Source organism: Scardinius erythrophthalmus (assembly GCF_964197995.2).
Source record: "Scardinius erythrophthalmus genome assembly, chromosome: 5".
Lineage (NCBI taxonomy): Eukaryota > Metazoa > Chordata > Actinopteri > Cypriniformes > Leuciscidae > Scardinius > Scardinius erythrophthalmus.
This window is the reverse complement of record NC_138225.1, coordinates 26243572-26256873: the sequence shown is the minus strand read 5'-3', so window position 1 is coordinate 26256873 and position 13302 is coordinate 26243572. Positions and strand designations below refer to the sequence as shown.

Sequence of the window (13302 nt, the reverse complement as noted above, 5' to 3'; positions counted from 1 at the left end):
AAGAGAGAGTGTGAAATGTGGTGCTGTGTTTAATACACACATTCCACTTTAAAGTTTAAGCCATTCGCTAGTTCTGTACCTCCTCGAGGTGTGACCACTGTGCTTTCACGTCCTTGATTCGCTCTGTAACCTCAGGTGCTCCAGAGTGGCCTTCCTTCACCAGGGCTTCTCCACCAGCAATGCTATTCCCCAGAGGGCCGTACCGGGCTGCCATCTCGTCCCTGAAGGCCTCATGTTTAGACAGGAAGTGAAGAGCGGAGCTCAGGTCCTTTCCATAATCTCCTCCGGATAAGATCTGCTCCTGCTCTCGGATCCAGGCAGCCTCCTCTCCCAGCTCCCACAGGAACTGCCACAGCCTGCGCGAGTCATCTAGTCGAACTCGTCGATCCGCTGCCAGCTGGCCCAATTCTCCATATGCTCGGCCCAGAAGGTCCACCTTCTCTTCAACCAGCGCAGGGTCACAAGGCTTATAACCTAAAGAGAGAGGAGAACCAATTGTGTTTTAATTGTGAGCTCAAGACCATCACATGTTTGTTTATGTGTGGGGCGTATGCTCACTCTGTTCATTTGAAGTAAATCTCTTCGCAGCAGCCTGCACAGCTTTGACTCTCTCTGCCTGTGCGGATATATCAGCTTCCACTAGTGTGTGTTTCTGCAACAAGTCCTCCACATCATGAAGGTGTTTTCCACTGTCCTGGGATTGCAGGCGACTCTAAACACACAAACAAAAATATATAAATGACTGATCCTTTTTCATAGTACAAACTGGTAAAAAAATAAATAATAATAATAATAATAATAATAATAATAATAATAAAGAATGAACAAATGGTACATTTTTACAGTTGGATTCTGCATTCTAAAAAATGTATCCCAAAATATTTTACTACAGCATCTCAACTCAATAGCAAGTACATATACATTACAGATAATATTTAGCGAATATTTATTGCATATTTGACAGTTTAGCATCCTTCTGTGAGATATTGTGGCTTCTTACACAGAAAAAGGCAGTCGTGTGTTTATTAGTCATGTTTAACCAATCAAAGTGTTTCAATCTTCTGTTTATTCAGCTACAGTGATAGGGATTTCCTGGAATGATGTGTGCTATCGCAGGGCATATTTGGCGTGTCTGCGTGAGAGCGCCCTCTGGCGTTCAGATGGAGCAGCATTTATTACCGATCACCCGCACTGCACTGACAAGCTGCACATAAAATAATCGCAGCCTTTGCCAAATCGCTTGCGGTTTCATTGTGATTAATTGTGCAGCCATAGTCTGAATGAGTCCATACTAGGGGTGCACGATATTGACAAAAGGTGATATTGCGATATCGATATGAATTTCGATATTTTTAAACATATGTAAAACTACAAAAGTTATGGGAAAACGCATCAAAATAGATTCATAACAAATAAAACAAGTTTCCTTACAGCATAGGGTTTATTGAGCGCATTCGAGACGGATTTGAATCTGATCGCTGAAACCACTTCAGGAGGAGATCTGGGCCGCATTCCAGACGAAACTGGACGAAGTGTAAATGCATCTGGTTGTTGAAACCACATATGTAAAATGTACTCCTCCCAAAAACACAAAAAAATAAACGTGTGAGAACGTGCTATAGGCTACATGTCATGTTATGGCCAGATATGACGACGCTACGTCTGCAACACGCATCACCGCATGAGCAGCTGAGCATCTACCGGTCAAGCCAACGCGAAACTATCGCAAATCAAAGTGAAAGTAAGTTGCAGACGCTTTACACACAAGTATCTTCATTAAAAGTAAAGAAGTGAAATGATCTTACCAGGGCTGTTGCCGTTCTCTATTAGTGCGGTATTTGATTTTGACATTTTAGCTGATGATATATATAATGCAGCTCATAACTGTGTTCGGTGACGTGAACTCCATTAAATCTGCATATAGCGCGGGAATTGAAGATCGAATTTATATCCGTTTTGCAAAAAACACATTTATGTGAACAGGTGTAAAAGGAATCGTTTTGATAAATTAGATAGCTATCCGATCTGTGATAACGCATGAAGTGGCCAGGTGGCCTGATGTTTATACTTGCGCGCTGGTGTGTGCGTCAAGCTGGCAAGTGTGTGTGTTGTGGGGACTGTGTGGTAGAGCACGGGAGAAGTGAAACAAAGTGTCTCCCCTGTTCTTTCTGACCACTGTTGGAAATCTGTAGCATGAAATGTTAAACCCTCTCCTTGATAGAACCAGGAAAAGTAGATAAGTAGAACCAGGAAATCAGTCGGGGGAAATGCAACGGTGCATGTCGGACAGGACGCATCATCAAAATATCGCATAAATATCGCGAGACTTTCGATATGATATCGAGCAATGTGATATCGCGATAACGATATTGATTCGATATATCGTGCACCCCTAGTCCATACCTTCATGTCTTCCATCCAGTCCATGATGTAGCTCATCTCCTGTAGGAGGCGCTGCAGGTCTCTGTGTGCTAGCAGCCTCTCTCGCCGTGCCGCAAGTAGTTCCTTCAGATACTCCCACAGTCTGAGCACGTTATCCCTCCGTGCCAGTACGCGCCGCACTTCATGATATCCCTCCGCTTCCAGTTCTCGAGCAACAGCTTCTACAGCTGCTACGCGCTCACCATACGCCTGGATGTCGGTCTCGATGGCCTCATGTTTGCGAGTGGCTGCCTCCACAGCGCCCAGTTCAACACCAAAATTGTCCTAAAGGTGGAGACAATGTTTTATATTAGCCATCATCTCACATCATACTACAAATATTTTCTTCTAAGTGTCAATCTACTTCACCTGTGACACTAGCCGCTGGTTTTCGCTGAGCCAGGTTTCTCTCATGGCTGCTTTGCGGTCAAAGCGTGCGGCCAACATCTCCAGCTTCTCCTGACGAATCAGCTCATTTCTCAGTGCCAACTCTCTCTCGTGTTCCGCTTTCTCTAGCCTCTCCCACGCCTTCTCAGACAAACAGCAAACACAACAGGCCATGAGCATCACTCTAAACTCAAGCTAGATTTGAGTAGATTCACATATACAATAGCATTTAATGTGTATATACCTTGTTGATGTCAGAGATGAGTTTTCCCTCTCTTGGCATGTAGACTTTCTGATTGTTTGCTCTCATTTTACTCTGAATGGTGAAGAGCAAAACCTCCAAATTTCCCTTTTCAGTGAACCTGTCAAAACATACAATAATAAAGGGATGCATCTAGAATGTATTTTAGGTATCAAACATTTAAAGTCAACATAAAAATCCAGTATAGCTCACTTTACTCTTTTGTAATGTGATTGTTGAGTTAAACAGGATATTCAGTGAGAAAAATTGTTGAACAGAACTTGATTGGATAGTGTAAACTGCGTGTTACACACCACAATACAGCCAGATTGAATGCGAGTTTGCTAAAACAATGCCTACACATCTATTTAGCCATTGGTAAACATTATCCAACAGTGCAAATAATTATTTACTTACTATATGTTTATTGTTTTCCAGTACAAATAGCTAGATTTGTTTGCTAGATTACAAATAATTTTCTGCTATGGAATAATATGCACCAATTGATCAGTAAGACCAGGAACGTGCATTAAAAAAGCAAATGGGTCAAACTTGACTTCATGTTGCCTTGACACCACTCTTTTACACCATTTTTTTACTTGATCACTCACTTAGGTGGTTTCTCCACAGTGCGGTAGGTATTGAAGGCCTGTAGCTGGTTCTGAACCGCACTGAGTGAGTTAGCGAGTTGACGGTCATTAAGGGTAACGATGGTTTGTTCAATCCACTGCAGCAGCTCTGATGCCAGAGTCTCGTATTTCTCTATCAGCTGATCTGCCTCGATAGCATAGTCCAGCACCTACAGAAACAGTCGAATACACCCCTATTCACTTTATAGACTAATAAAGCACACTTACAGAAACACTTCAGGAAATGGCTATGTAAACATGAGGGCAGAGTGTAATTCTCTCAATGTACCTTGCCGATCCTCTTTCCCTCTACAGCGAGCGCCTTCATCTTGCTGAAGTAGTGGTAGTATGTGGCTACATATGTGATGATGGACTTCTCATCAGGCTGATCAACATTCACATCTAGAGAGCAAGAGATATGACAGAAATACATTGGCTAGTTAATAATAATAAAAATACGCTCTTTTGTTCATTCTTTTCATTCAGCAGATTGTCTCTTGATTTGGTCTGTCTGGACACCTTCCACCCAAAGGTTCTGTGTGTATCTCAGAGTATATTGTTTTTGTCGAGTGTCTGTGGGTAGGTGTGTCTTTACTATCTGGTTAAAAATGATGCATGTATTTGCTATTTATGCACATATCTGAATCTCACCCTCTGGATCCAGTAGCTTGGTAAGACCCAGCTCCTTCTCAGCCACATTAAAGGCATTCTGCAGGTTATAGTGGGCATTAGAACGCTTAAGATTATCAAAGTCAATCAAGTCTGACCTAAAAATGAGAAAGAAAGAAAGAAAGAAGAAAATCAACAGGAATGTTATTTTGAGGCGGTAAAACTCTTTGCCAAGAGGACATTTCAGTTTGTCACTAAGAACACTGCAGTACACATCTCCAACAAAAGAGGGAAGCACTCCATCACTGTAAGGGATTTTCTTTCCTTATTTAGGTCAACTTAATTCAACGTTTCCTTTTTTATGTTATGCTGCATGAAAAAAATTGCAGAAAGAACAAAAGCTGCTGGGCGACAGTTGAGAGGAAGAGAGCAAAAATGAGGGGATGGTGGGACTGATACAGCAAGAGATCCTACGTGGCCCAATTAGTTTATGATTAAATGATTTCACAGGAAGACGAAAGAGGAATCTCACCTCAAATATACAAATCATACAATGTACAGTAAATTGATACTTTGCACGTGACGTCAGTAGTACTGGCTGGCGGGCAAGAACGTCATTCTCTAGCAACGAAAACAAGTAAACTAATCAAGGATCTTGCCAGGACGTTGCCAGTTTTAATATACAAATGTTGGTGTTTTGAGGTGTACACAACATGCCAGATAGTTGTTGTGCGATTGGATGCACTAACCGCGTTTGTTGCCCGCCAGATATCACGTGACTGCAAAGTATCAATACAGCTGGGACCAAAACTTTGAGAGCACATGCTTCCATTTTGCATGTTTTGTTATTTTTACTTAAATATATTTTCATTACAATTTATGAGCATAACAAAAAAAGTGAAAAGCTGGATTAACATAACTAACTTGTCTTTACACATTTACACATCTCACTAAAATTTAGAGTAAAATGATTCCTTCAACTTATTGATGTATTCATCTATACACACTTTTACAGAACAAAGTTAAAGTTCCAGAATGCCGTTGGAGGCCCCTGCAGACCTCTCTGTATGTGTGGGAACATGCTGAAGAATGAAGGGCCGTGAAGAGCATGAGCACATGCTACTATGTGGAAATTGCAGTCATACCAAAGCCTGTCATGTGTTTGAGAACAAAGGCCTTGTACCGGTGTACTTTAATGTTAGTTTGTGAGCTCAGATCGATACCTGTGTTTGTGCACTATAGCATTGAACGCTAGACCGTCTCTCCAGCTGGTGGTGAAGTTGTGGACATTGACATTCGGGTACCTGAAAGGAGAGTAGCTTTCATTAGTACAGAACCAGAACTAGTGTGTGTTCAAGAAAAGAGGAGCATAATTCAGTCATCGATTCACTTCATTTCTTTCTCTTCCTCTCTTACCCTGCAGTCTTCATCTGACACCACAGCAGCAGAGCATCTTTGGCGGATTTCTTCTCCTTGTTGTCCTCCGTCTCAACGCTAATGTCTTGGATCTGTTCAAACAAGTGAGACGTAAAACATTTAACTGTGTAAACCTCTTATCTTTACCTCTCAGTTTAGATTTTAGGTTTGGGTGAGTTTTTAACCATTTTTTAGTAGACTCCTGTCAACATATATGCTGTTTTTTTGTTTTGTTTATGTTCTGTAAGTTATTGTTTAGTTCAGTTATGTATACACTACTGGCAAGTTAACATAAATACTGTAATCACTACCTGAATGTTTGGGAGTAAATTAAGTTGTAGAATGCAGTTGTCATATAAATAACCAAACACTGTGTGCACTAAACATGATTTAGTACATGACACTCAGAAGAGCAGTGACAGATGTATTTAGCTGTAGTGTGTTCATGGCCTTTAAGTTATTTAACACAAACCAACCATAAAACAAAAAAACTATAAAATTTTATTTATACACTACCATCTATTTAATAATATCTATTTTAATACATTAAAAATGTATTTATTTCTGTGATTGCAAAGCTGAATTTTCAGCATTATTACTCCAGTCTTCAGTGTCACATGATACTTCAGATATTGTAATATGTAGATTTGGAGCGCAAGAAACATTTCTTGTTACTATTCATGTTGAAAACAGCTGTGCTGTTTAATATCTTCGTGGAAATGTTGTTTTTGTTTTGTTTTTCAGAATGAATATAAATTCAAAAGAACAGGATTTATTTTTAAATAGTTTTTTTGTAACAATATCAAAGTCATTACTGTCATTACTTTTGACCAATTCAATGCATCTTTGCTTAATAAAAGTAATAATTTATTTTAAAAAAAGTAATCTAGATCCATTCCAGAGTATATCTGTACAATAATTTATAATCTGCTTCAATTCATTCAGCAAAAAAAAAAAGAAAAGAAAAAATGATTTTCAATATCTTGTTTTCACTTTTCAGCAACATAATAAAACACAAATCAGCAACATCTTCACAAAATAATCAGAAGTAGTGATGAAACGCATTAAGCAGTCTGGATCACTGGGCTTTGATAATTAGCTTATTTCAATAGAAAGAATATTGAGCTGAGTTAAAAAAAAGGACAAGCAAATTAAAAAAAGGGGCAATGAAGTGGCAAAATATGTTAATTATTCTTCAATATTAATAGATGACACTGATCAAGCCATTTGAAAGACAAACAAAAAGAACAGAACTGGGTTAAAAGAAGACAAAAGATCACAATAATGACAATCACACACAAACTTTTTTTTTTGGCTGTGTGTCTGAGTCAAATTCCAAAGTCAGGACTATATTTAATATTGTGAGATTCCCTACACAACCATAATTAGTGCACCAAAATAATTGACATAATTTAGTTAAAAACAGGTGTTCCCATTTTATCAATGACGGGTGAGAGATGCTGTATCACCTGACTCACAGGCTTAGACACACACCTAAGTCTAGCCGAAGCCACATCATCCTACCTGGAAGCGGAGGATTATAGTCCAGATGAGTCCAAGTGTGAGGCGGTGGTTTCCGTCGACTATGTCGTGAGAACCCATATTCTCCAGATGAACCTTTTGTTCCTTTAGGAACTGCAGAGCCTTGTCAACGTTCTCCAGACAGTGGATGCGCATACGGCCCTTGGTTGGCTTTGGCTGAGAGAGAGAGAACAAGAAATTCAATTAATGAAATGAAAGTGTATGGATATTCACAGCAATGAAGTGTTTGAAACTGACGGATGAATATGACAAGAAAAACAGGTTTAGAGGGAGGGATGGATGGATGCTGACCAGTTGTTCACTGGAGAGAACCTCCAGCAGTCGGATAAGCATGCGTCCATCGCGGAGGTCAGTGTAGAGGTCACCGATTCTGCAGGTCACACGGCCCAGGTGAGAGTTCACCCATTTAGTGAAAGTCTTCTTTTGCACTGCCTCTCTCTCATCTGGAAGAGAGAAAAAAAAAAAAGAGGTTTGGAGGTCAAACTTGTTAAAACAACATTCACTCTGGTACACTAAAGCCCCTGCACACACACACAATAATTTGGAACAATCATAAACCACACAGAGTGCGAATGCATTTCAAAAATTACCCCAAAATTACACATATTGCTAAAAAAAACATTAGGTCACTAATTTAAAGGCAGAAAAACAAGACTCCATAAATTTTACTGCAACAAGCCATGTCAGGACCTGCATTTTACAACTGTGCATAAAATGAACATTCAAGAATGACGTGCAGACCGAGGACTGACTGTAACTCTAAACTATTAAAGCAACTCAATTACTGCAGCATGCTGACAGCTTGACTGATGGCTGCCCACATTAATCAGAGCAGACCTCACTCACAGCCAGCCAATTATGTGACGGAAGGGGCGGGACTCAACCGCACAGAGCACTGGGACGAGATAAAGCATCCTACATTTTTTTATGTTTCTCTGCCCATAATCGGAATTTAAAAAATAACACCGCCAGACAGACGGAAAGAGACCAGAAACAAGAATGCTTGATATGACTGCAGACAGATAAGTGTCCACTAAGAGTGCAGCATTAGTGTCACAGGAACTTGTGTGAAAGCATATGGGGCTGGTCAGTAAGAGGCTCAACCCACTGCTGTCATCTGATTGACCTTTACAGAGGAACAACAAGCTGTTTATCACAAACACTACTACAACTACAAGCTCCCCCTCACTACCACCTATATTCAGAAAGACCGAGCGAGAGCTGAATGTTGTGTCGTATGCGCTAATATGACAAGATAATTCCTGTAACAAGTTTAAATGAAGCATGGTAATTTAATTGCTGATAAGAAAAATGTCATGAGCACAAAACGCCTCAGTCATTAAACAAACACTCTCCCTGTAAACACTGAAAACAAGCACACAAAATAATGCAAGAGCAAATAAGCAGTGAGAGGCAACACAAGGTCAGCCTCAGAGCCATCTGGTCACAGATCTTCTCTCGTGCACACGCACAAACACACACACACACACACAATCTTCCATTAGGGCTGAGCTTGTTATTTCACAGGGAATTGGATCACACTGTAACACACAGAAACACCTGTACATGTACGACTGAAAACCACACAGTGATTGACTTCTGTGCTGCTAAAAAGGTAGTTGAATAGTAAAGGACACCACATCTGAAAAGCCTGTGTGTGCGTGTCTGTAGAGGCCTGATCATGGTTTGAAACCCATTACAGAATAAAACACACTTCACAGACGGTAAAACCTTGAAGGCTGTCTCTTATCCCCGATTAAATTCTCATGTCTTTTTATCTTAACACTCTTTCTCAGTCAAAATTATCAATGAAACACTTTTCTACAGTTTCTTTCAGAAATTGCTTATATCTCTAAAGCCCGGGACACACCAAACCGACGCCAAAGAACTAGCGCTGATGAAAGCTGACTGTGTTGTCGCCTGGCGTCGCCTGCGTCGGGGGAAAAAAGCTGCACTTGAACACACCGAGAGAACTACAGGCGACTGTCAGTGTCAGCTAGAATGCGCGTTCTGCGTCTGCGTGTAAATGAGACTGTCTATAACTGTCTATAGTCCAGTCATTTTATGGAAAAAGGTTGAACAAATTGCAACATAAGCAAACTATCCTCAATATGTCCTGAGTAAGGAAAAAAAAGTCCAGAAGAATCCCATTAGGGGAAAGTTTTGAAAAAGACCCAAATATAGCCTATTCATTCTTTTCCTTGGGTGAATAGGGTACAATTTTTAACCTTTAGATATCACCATGAAAATTACTGAGTTGATTACTTACATCAAGACAAACAAAAATTGTATTACAAGTTTTTTGAAATTGTTTGTTAACATGGACAAACGGTGCATAATCTAATTATGTGCTAATTTGCATAAATACCACAACAGATCTAAACACTGGGTCTTGCCAGGTGAAAATGTCTTGTTGAATCTTGTTCGCATATAACAGTAAAATACTTAATGTTAAGGTCTGAATGGAACCCAGTTAAGGGAAGAAGTACTTTAAACCAGCCTTTATTAATTTTTAAGAGATGGGGTTTGGGGCTGGGTCCGTGGGACTGTTTCTGGGGGACGAGTCTGAGAGAAGAACAGGAGACAATGGTAAGGGGAATGCAGAAGACAAAAGGTAGGTAAAATAAAAAGTGAATCCCCAGAAACAGTTAATATTGAAATATTCGCCAAGGAACACTCAGGTAAGATGACATAACATTAGAACAGGCTTCTATCTCTACTGTTTTGACTTCTTTGCTCGCTGTTTTGCTAGTATTCTCGTGCACTGACTCGTTCACTAAGCTGAACAGCCAATCAGAGAACTCTCTCTCATCGACGGCCCGACGCCAATTCAACATGTCGAATCGGCCAAAAAAAAAAAAAAAAAAAACGAGGACCAATTTCAGCCGACTGTGTGGAACCGTGTGGAACACACTGAGAGAACTTAGTCGGCCACACACAAAAACTGCCCGACAGCCGAACCTTGGCTTGGTGTGTCCCGGGCTTAACAGTGGGACAATCACACACACACAGAGCCTAGAAACCTTGGATAAGATGAGCTTCCTTGCACACACACACACACACACACACACACACACATACAGGACAGGCACATGTGAACCTCACAAAAACATGTCCAGGTCACAGATTTTTTTATTTTTTGTAGAAAATAATTTTAGAAATTAATCTTTTAAACTTTTTTAAAGTATTAATTGAATCCACATTTGGATTTCTTTACAAAATGTAGAATTTTAATATAAAATATTTTAAATGATATTATACAATAAATAATATTATACTTTGAGATAAATGTGTTGGACAAGATTAGTTAAGAAAAATCCCAAAAAAATAACATGCCAGTCTCAGAGTAACGTAATTTATTTATGCCGCGAAATTAACCGTAATAATTCCGTAATAATAACTACACAAAAAGCATTTCGAACATCTCCAGCACGTTTTATAATTACCCAAAAATCAAACATAGTTCATAAAATGTGTTGGTTTTGACAGACATTTATGCACGAATAACACATCGTGATTCTGACATTCCTGATTTGAATATTTTCAACAATTATATTATACGAGATTATATATATATATATATATATATATATATATATATATATATATATATATATATATATATATATATATATATATATATATATATATATATATATATATATATATATATATATGAGAGTTTGATCATATCAGTGTAACCAAAATATATATATAAGAATTTAGAATAGAGAACAGGGCTTGGTCCTTTTGCTTACACTGATATGATCAAACTCTCGCCAACAAACTCCACACACCAGCTGAGGAAACCTGTTCTGCTGGTCAGCAGTGGTGAGAGGAGGGGCGAAGTTTTCAAGCACACAAATACGCTCATATTCACACATAATGGCAGAAAACACTCCGCTTTACTGGTTTAGGTGCAGAGACCTGAACTAGCCTTAGTAGGGCCTGACTTTGATTATATGCTTAGATAATTTCACCCTCTGGCCAGTTCGTTGCAATGTCTTCTATTACTATGCAAAAACATGAGGCTCATGTTGCAGCATATTTGGAGCTTTTCCTTGTTAGGAATTGCTGGCCGCTCATAAGTGGATGAAAAACACATTATACACCTGGATATAGTGTACAGTTTCTGACATTGATGTTTTAATTACATATGAAAATCTATTCAAATATAAAAAATTTGTGCGATCAAATATTTGAATGGAATTTTGTGATATAACTGCCAGTAGTAACTCACACACCCACATGCTACATGAGGTGTTCAAGGACATTGTGCTTTGAAAGTATAAATATTTAGCTTTTACCAAATAAAAGGAATTTGTGTGTTGACCAAACAGGCCCAAAATTGCAGTGAAGGGTCAGTGTGTGTGTGCTATCAGAGTTGTAGAGTTCTGGTACTTCAGCCTTGATCTGTTTAGAAACGAGGAGACCTTGAGCATTCCACACCGAGGAGGAGGAGGAGGACCTAGACACACACACACACACAGGAAGCAGAAGGGAGTCCGAGGACTCTGACCTGCTTTACAATGCAAATAGGAATAAGAGGGTACAGCAGTCATTTGACCATTAAGATGGACGGTCAATATGAACAGATTATCAGTACATACCTGCCTGCTATTCAAAACGATTTGCACACACCCATCTGTCTGCTGCCCCTTCCACATCGATAGTTCACATAGTTACAGCATACACATATGACCTACATTACACAATGAACAAGGTAGAGGTAATGAGACTTGATCTAAGAGTCCATGGCTGTTCTCAATACATTGAGAAACTTTTTTAAAAAGTAGCAGTGAAACAGCTAGGCTAAGTAGTTTGCAGTCCACAAGGTTTCAAAGAGGCTTTCGGGACTGTCTAAGAGATGCGTGACTGATGATCTGTGTCCCTCGTCTGGAGCAGCTAAAAGCCATTGATGATCATGAAGCATTTCACTTCATGTTTCCTGAAGTCCTGATTAAGAGCTTTTAATCTTTTTTTAGACTTTAAGGGACAGCTAATGTTACAATGAAATATAAAGTGGCACTTCACGCTAAAAAGGTTGTTGACTTGATATACTAGGTAAATATTTTTTCATATTAAATTTGTGTAAAACCGGGAAAAAATTTGTTTTTACAGTGTAAATGTTTCTTGTAAATGTCAACAGCTGATCTTCACTGCCGACTAATCCATCAATTACAGATTAACCTGAAAACACACACACACACACACACACGATGAGGATCTCTGAAGCTGCATCTTCATGAGCTTCCAGTGAACAAATGTGCTGATTGGCAGACAGGAAGCCTATTGACCAATAGAGCCACTCCACACAAGCTTTGCATACATCTACCAAGCCTTCAGAACAGACACACACAGTCAAGAAAAGGGCGTTTACAACACTCACAAAGAGATCTAACAAAATATCTAATGTGCGTGAATGTAAATGATATCTGTGTGAGTTGTCGGCGCGTGCTCATTACCACTACATCTAGACACAGAGTATTGGGGCGTCCGTTTCTGGTCTGAACTACAGTAAACAGCTTTTAAACAGATCACAGAACACACACACACATAACATCACTTGTGTAGACAACACAGCTCCGTTCTCATTATTGCATTGATGTCACTGATGCTGATGTTAATCTCAGCCAAACCTTTCTAGCACAAGAACGTCACATGAGCCTGTACTTCGATTTCATTGCTAACAAACACAAAACTCATATTCATTAACTTGCATGGCATTATTCCCGGTATAAGGAAAGTGTTACCATAGAAACATAAGTCACTTCAATTTGAAAAGTCTGTGGACATTAACAGTGTCCTTTAAAGGTTAATGTCTGGTAGAGCTGCACAATTCTGGCACGATTTTGTGTAAAATAGAGATTGCGATTCCCCCTTGATTCTGAAGAAAAAAACCATCAGACAGCTAAACAAAATAACATACAAACTAGAGGTTCTGACAAAATATTCATTGCTTTAGTCCATTTAAAAGTTTCATTTGAACAAAATAATAAAAAAAAAAAAAAAAAAAATTTGAATGGACTGGGGTCTCATTCATAAAGACTTAATTAT

General features: G+C 39.2%; 1 protein-coding gene across 2 annotated transcripts in view; it reads right to left on the bottom strand.

Annotated features, from left to right (window-relative positions):
- sptbn2 (spectrin, beta, non-erythrocytic 2) overlaps nt 1–13302 on the bottom strand; it is a 106914-nt gene that overhangs the window by 24326 nt on the left and 69286 nt on the right. For both annotated transcript variants that reach the window (XM_081365204.1, XM_081365203.1), the window contains 12 exons: nt 7537–7688; nt 7228–7401; nt 5704–5795; nt 5511–5591; nt 4330–4445; nt 3968–4080; nt 3661–3848; nt 3053–3170; nt 2791–2949; nt 2404–2706; nt 559–712; nt 80–474 (listed from right to left, as the gene is read on the bottom strand). In XM_081365204.1, coding sequence (XP_081221330.1) covers nt 80–474; nt 559–712; nt 2404–2706; nt 2791–2949; nt 3053–3170; nt 3661–3848; nt 3968–4080; nt 4330–4445; nt 5511–5591; nt 5704–5795; nt 7228–7401; nt 7537–7688 — 2045 coding nt within the window. The remainder of the gene's footprint in view (nt 1–79; nt 475–558; nt 713–2403; nt 2707–2790; nt 2950–3052; nt 3171–3660; nt 3849–3967; nt 4081–4329; nt 4446–5510; nt 5592–5703; nt 5796–7227; nt 7402–7536; nt 7689–13302) is intronic.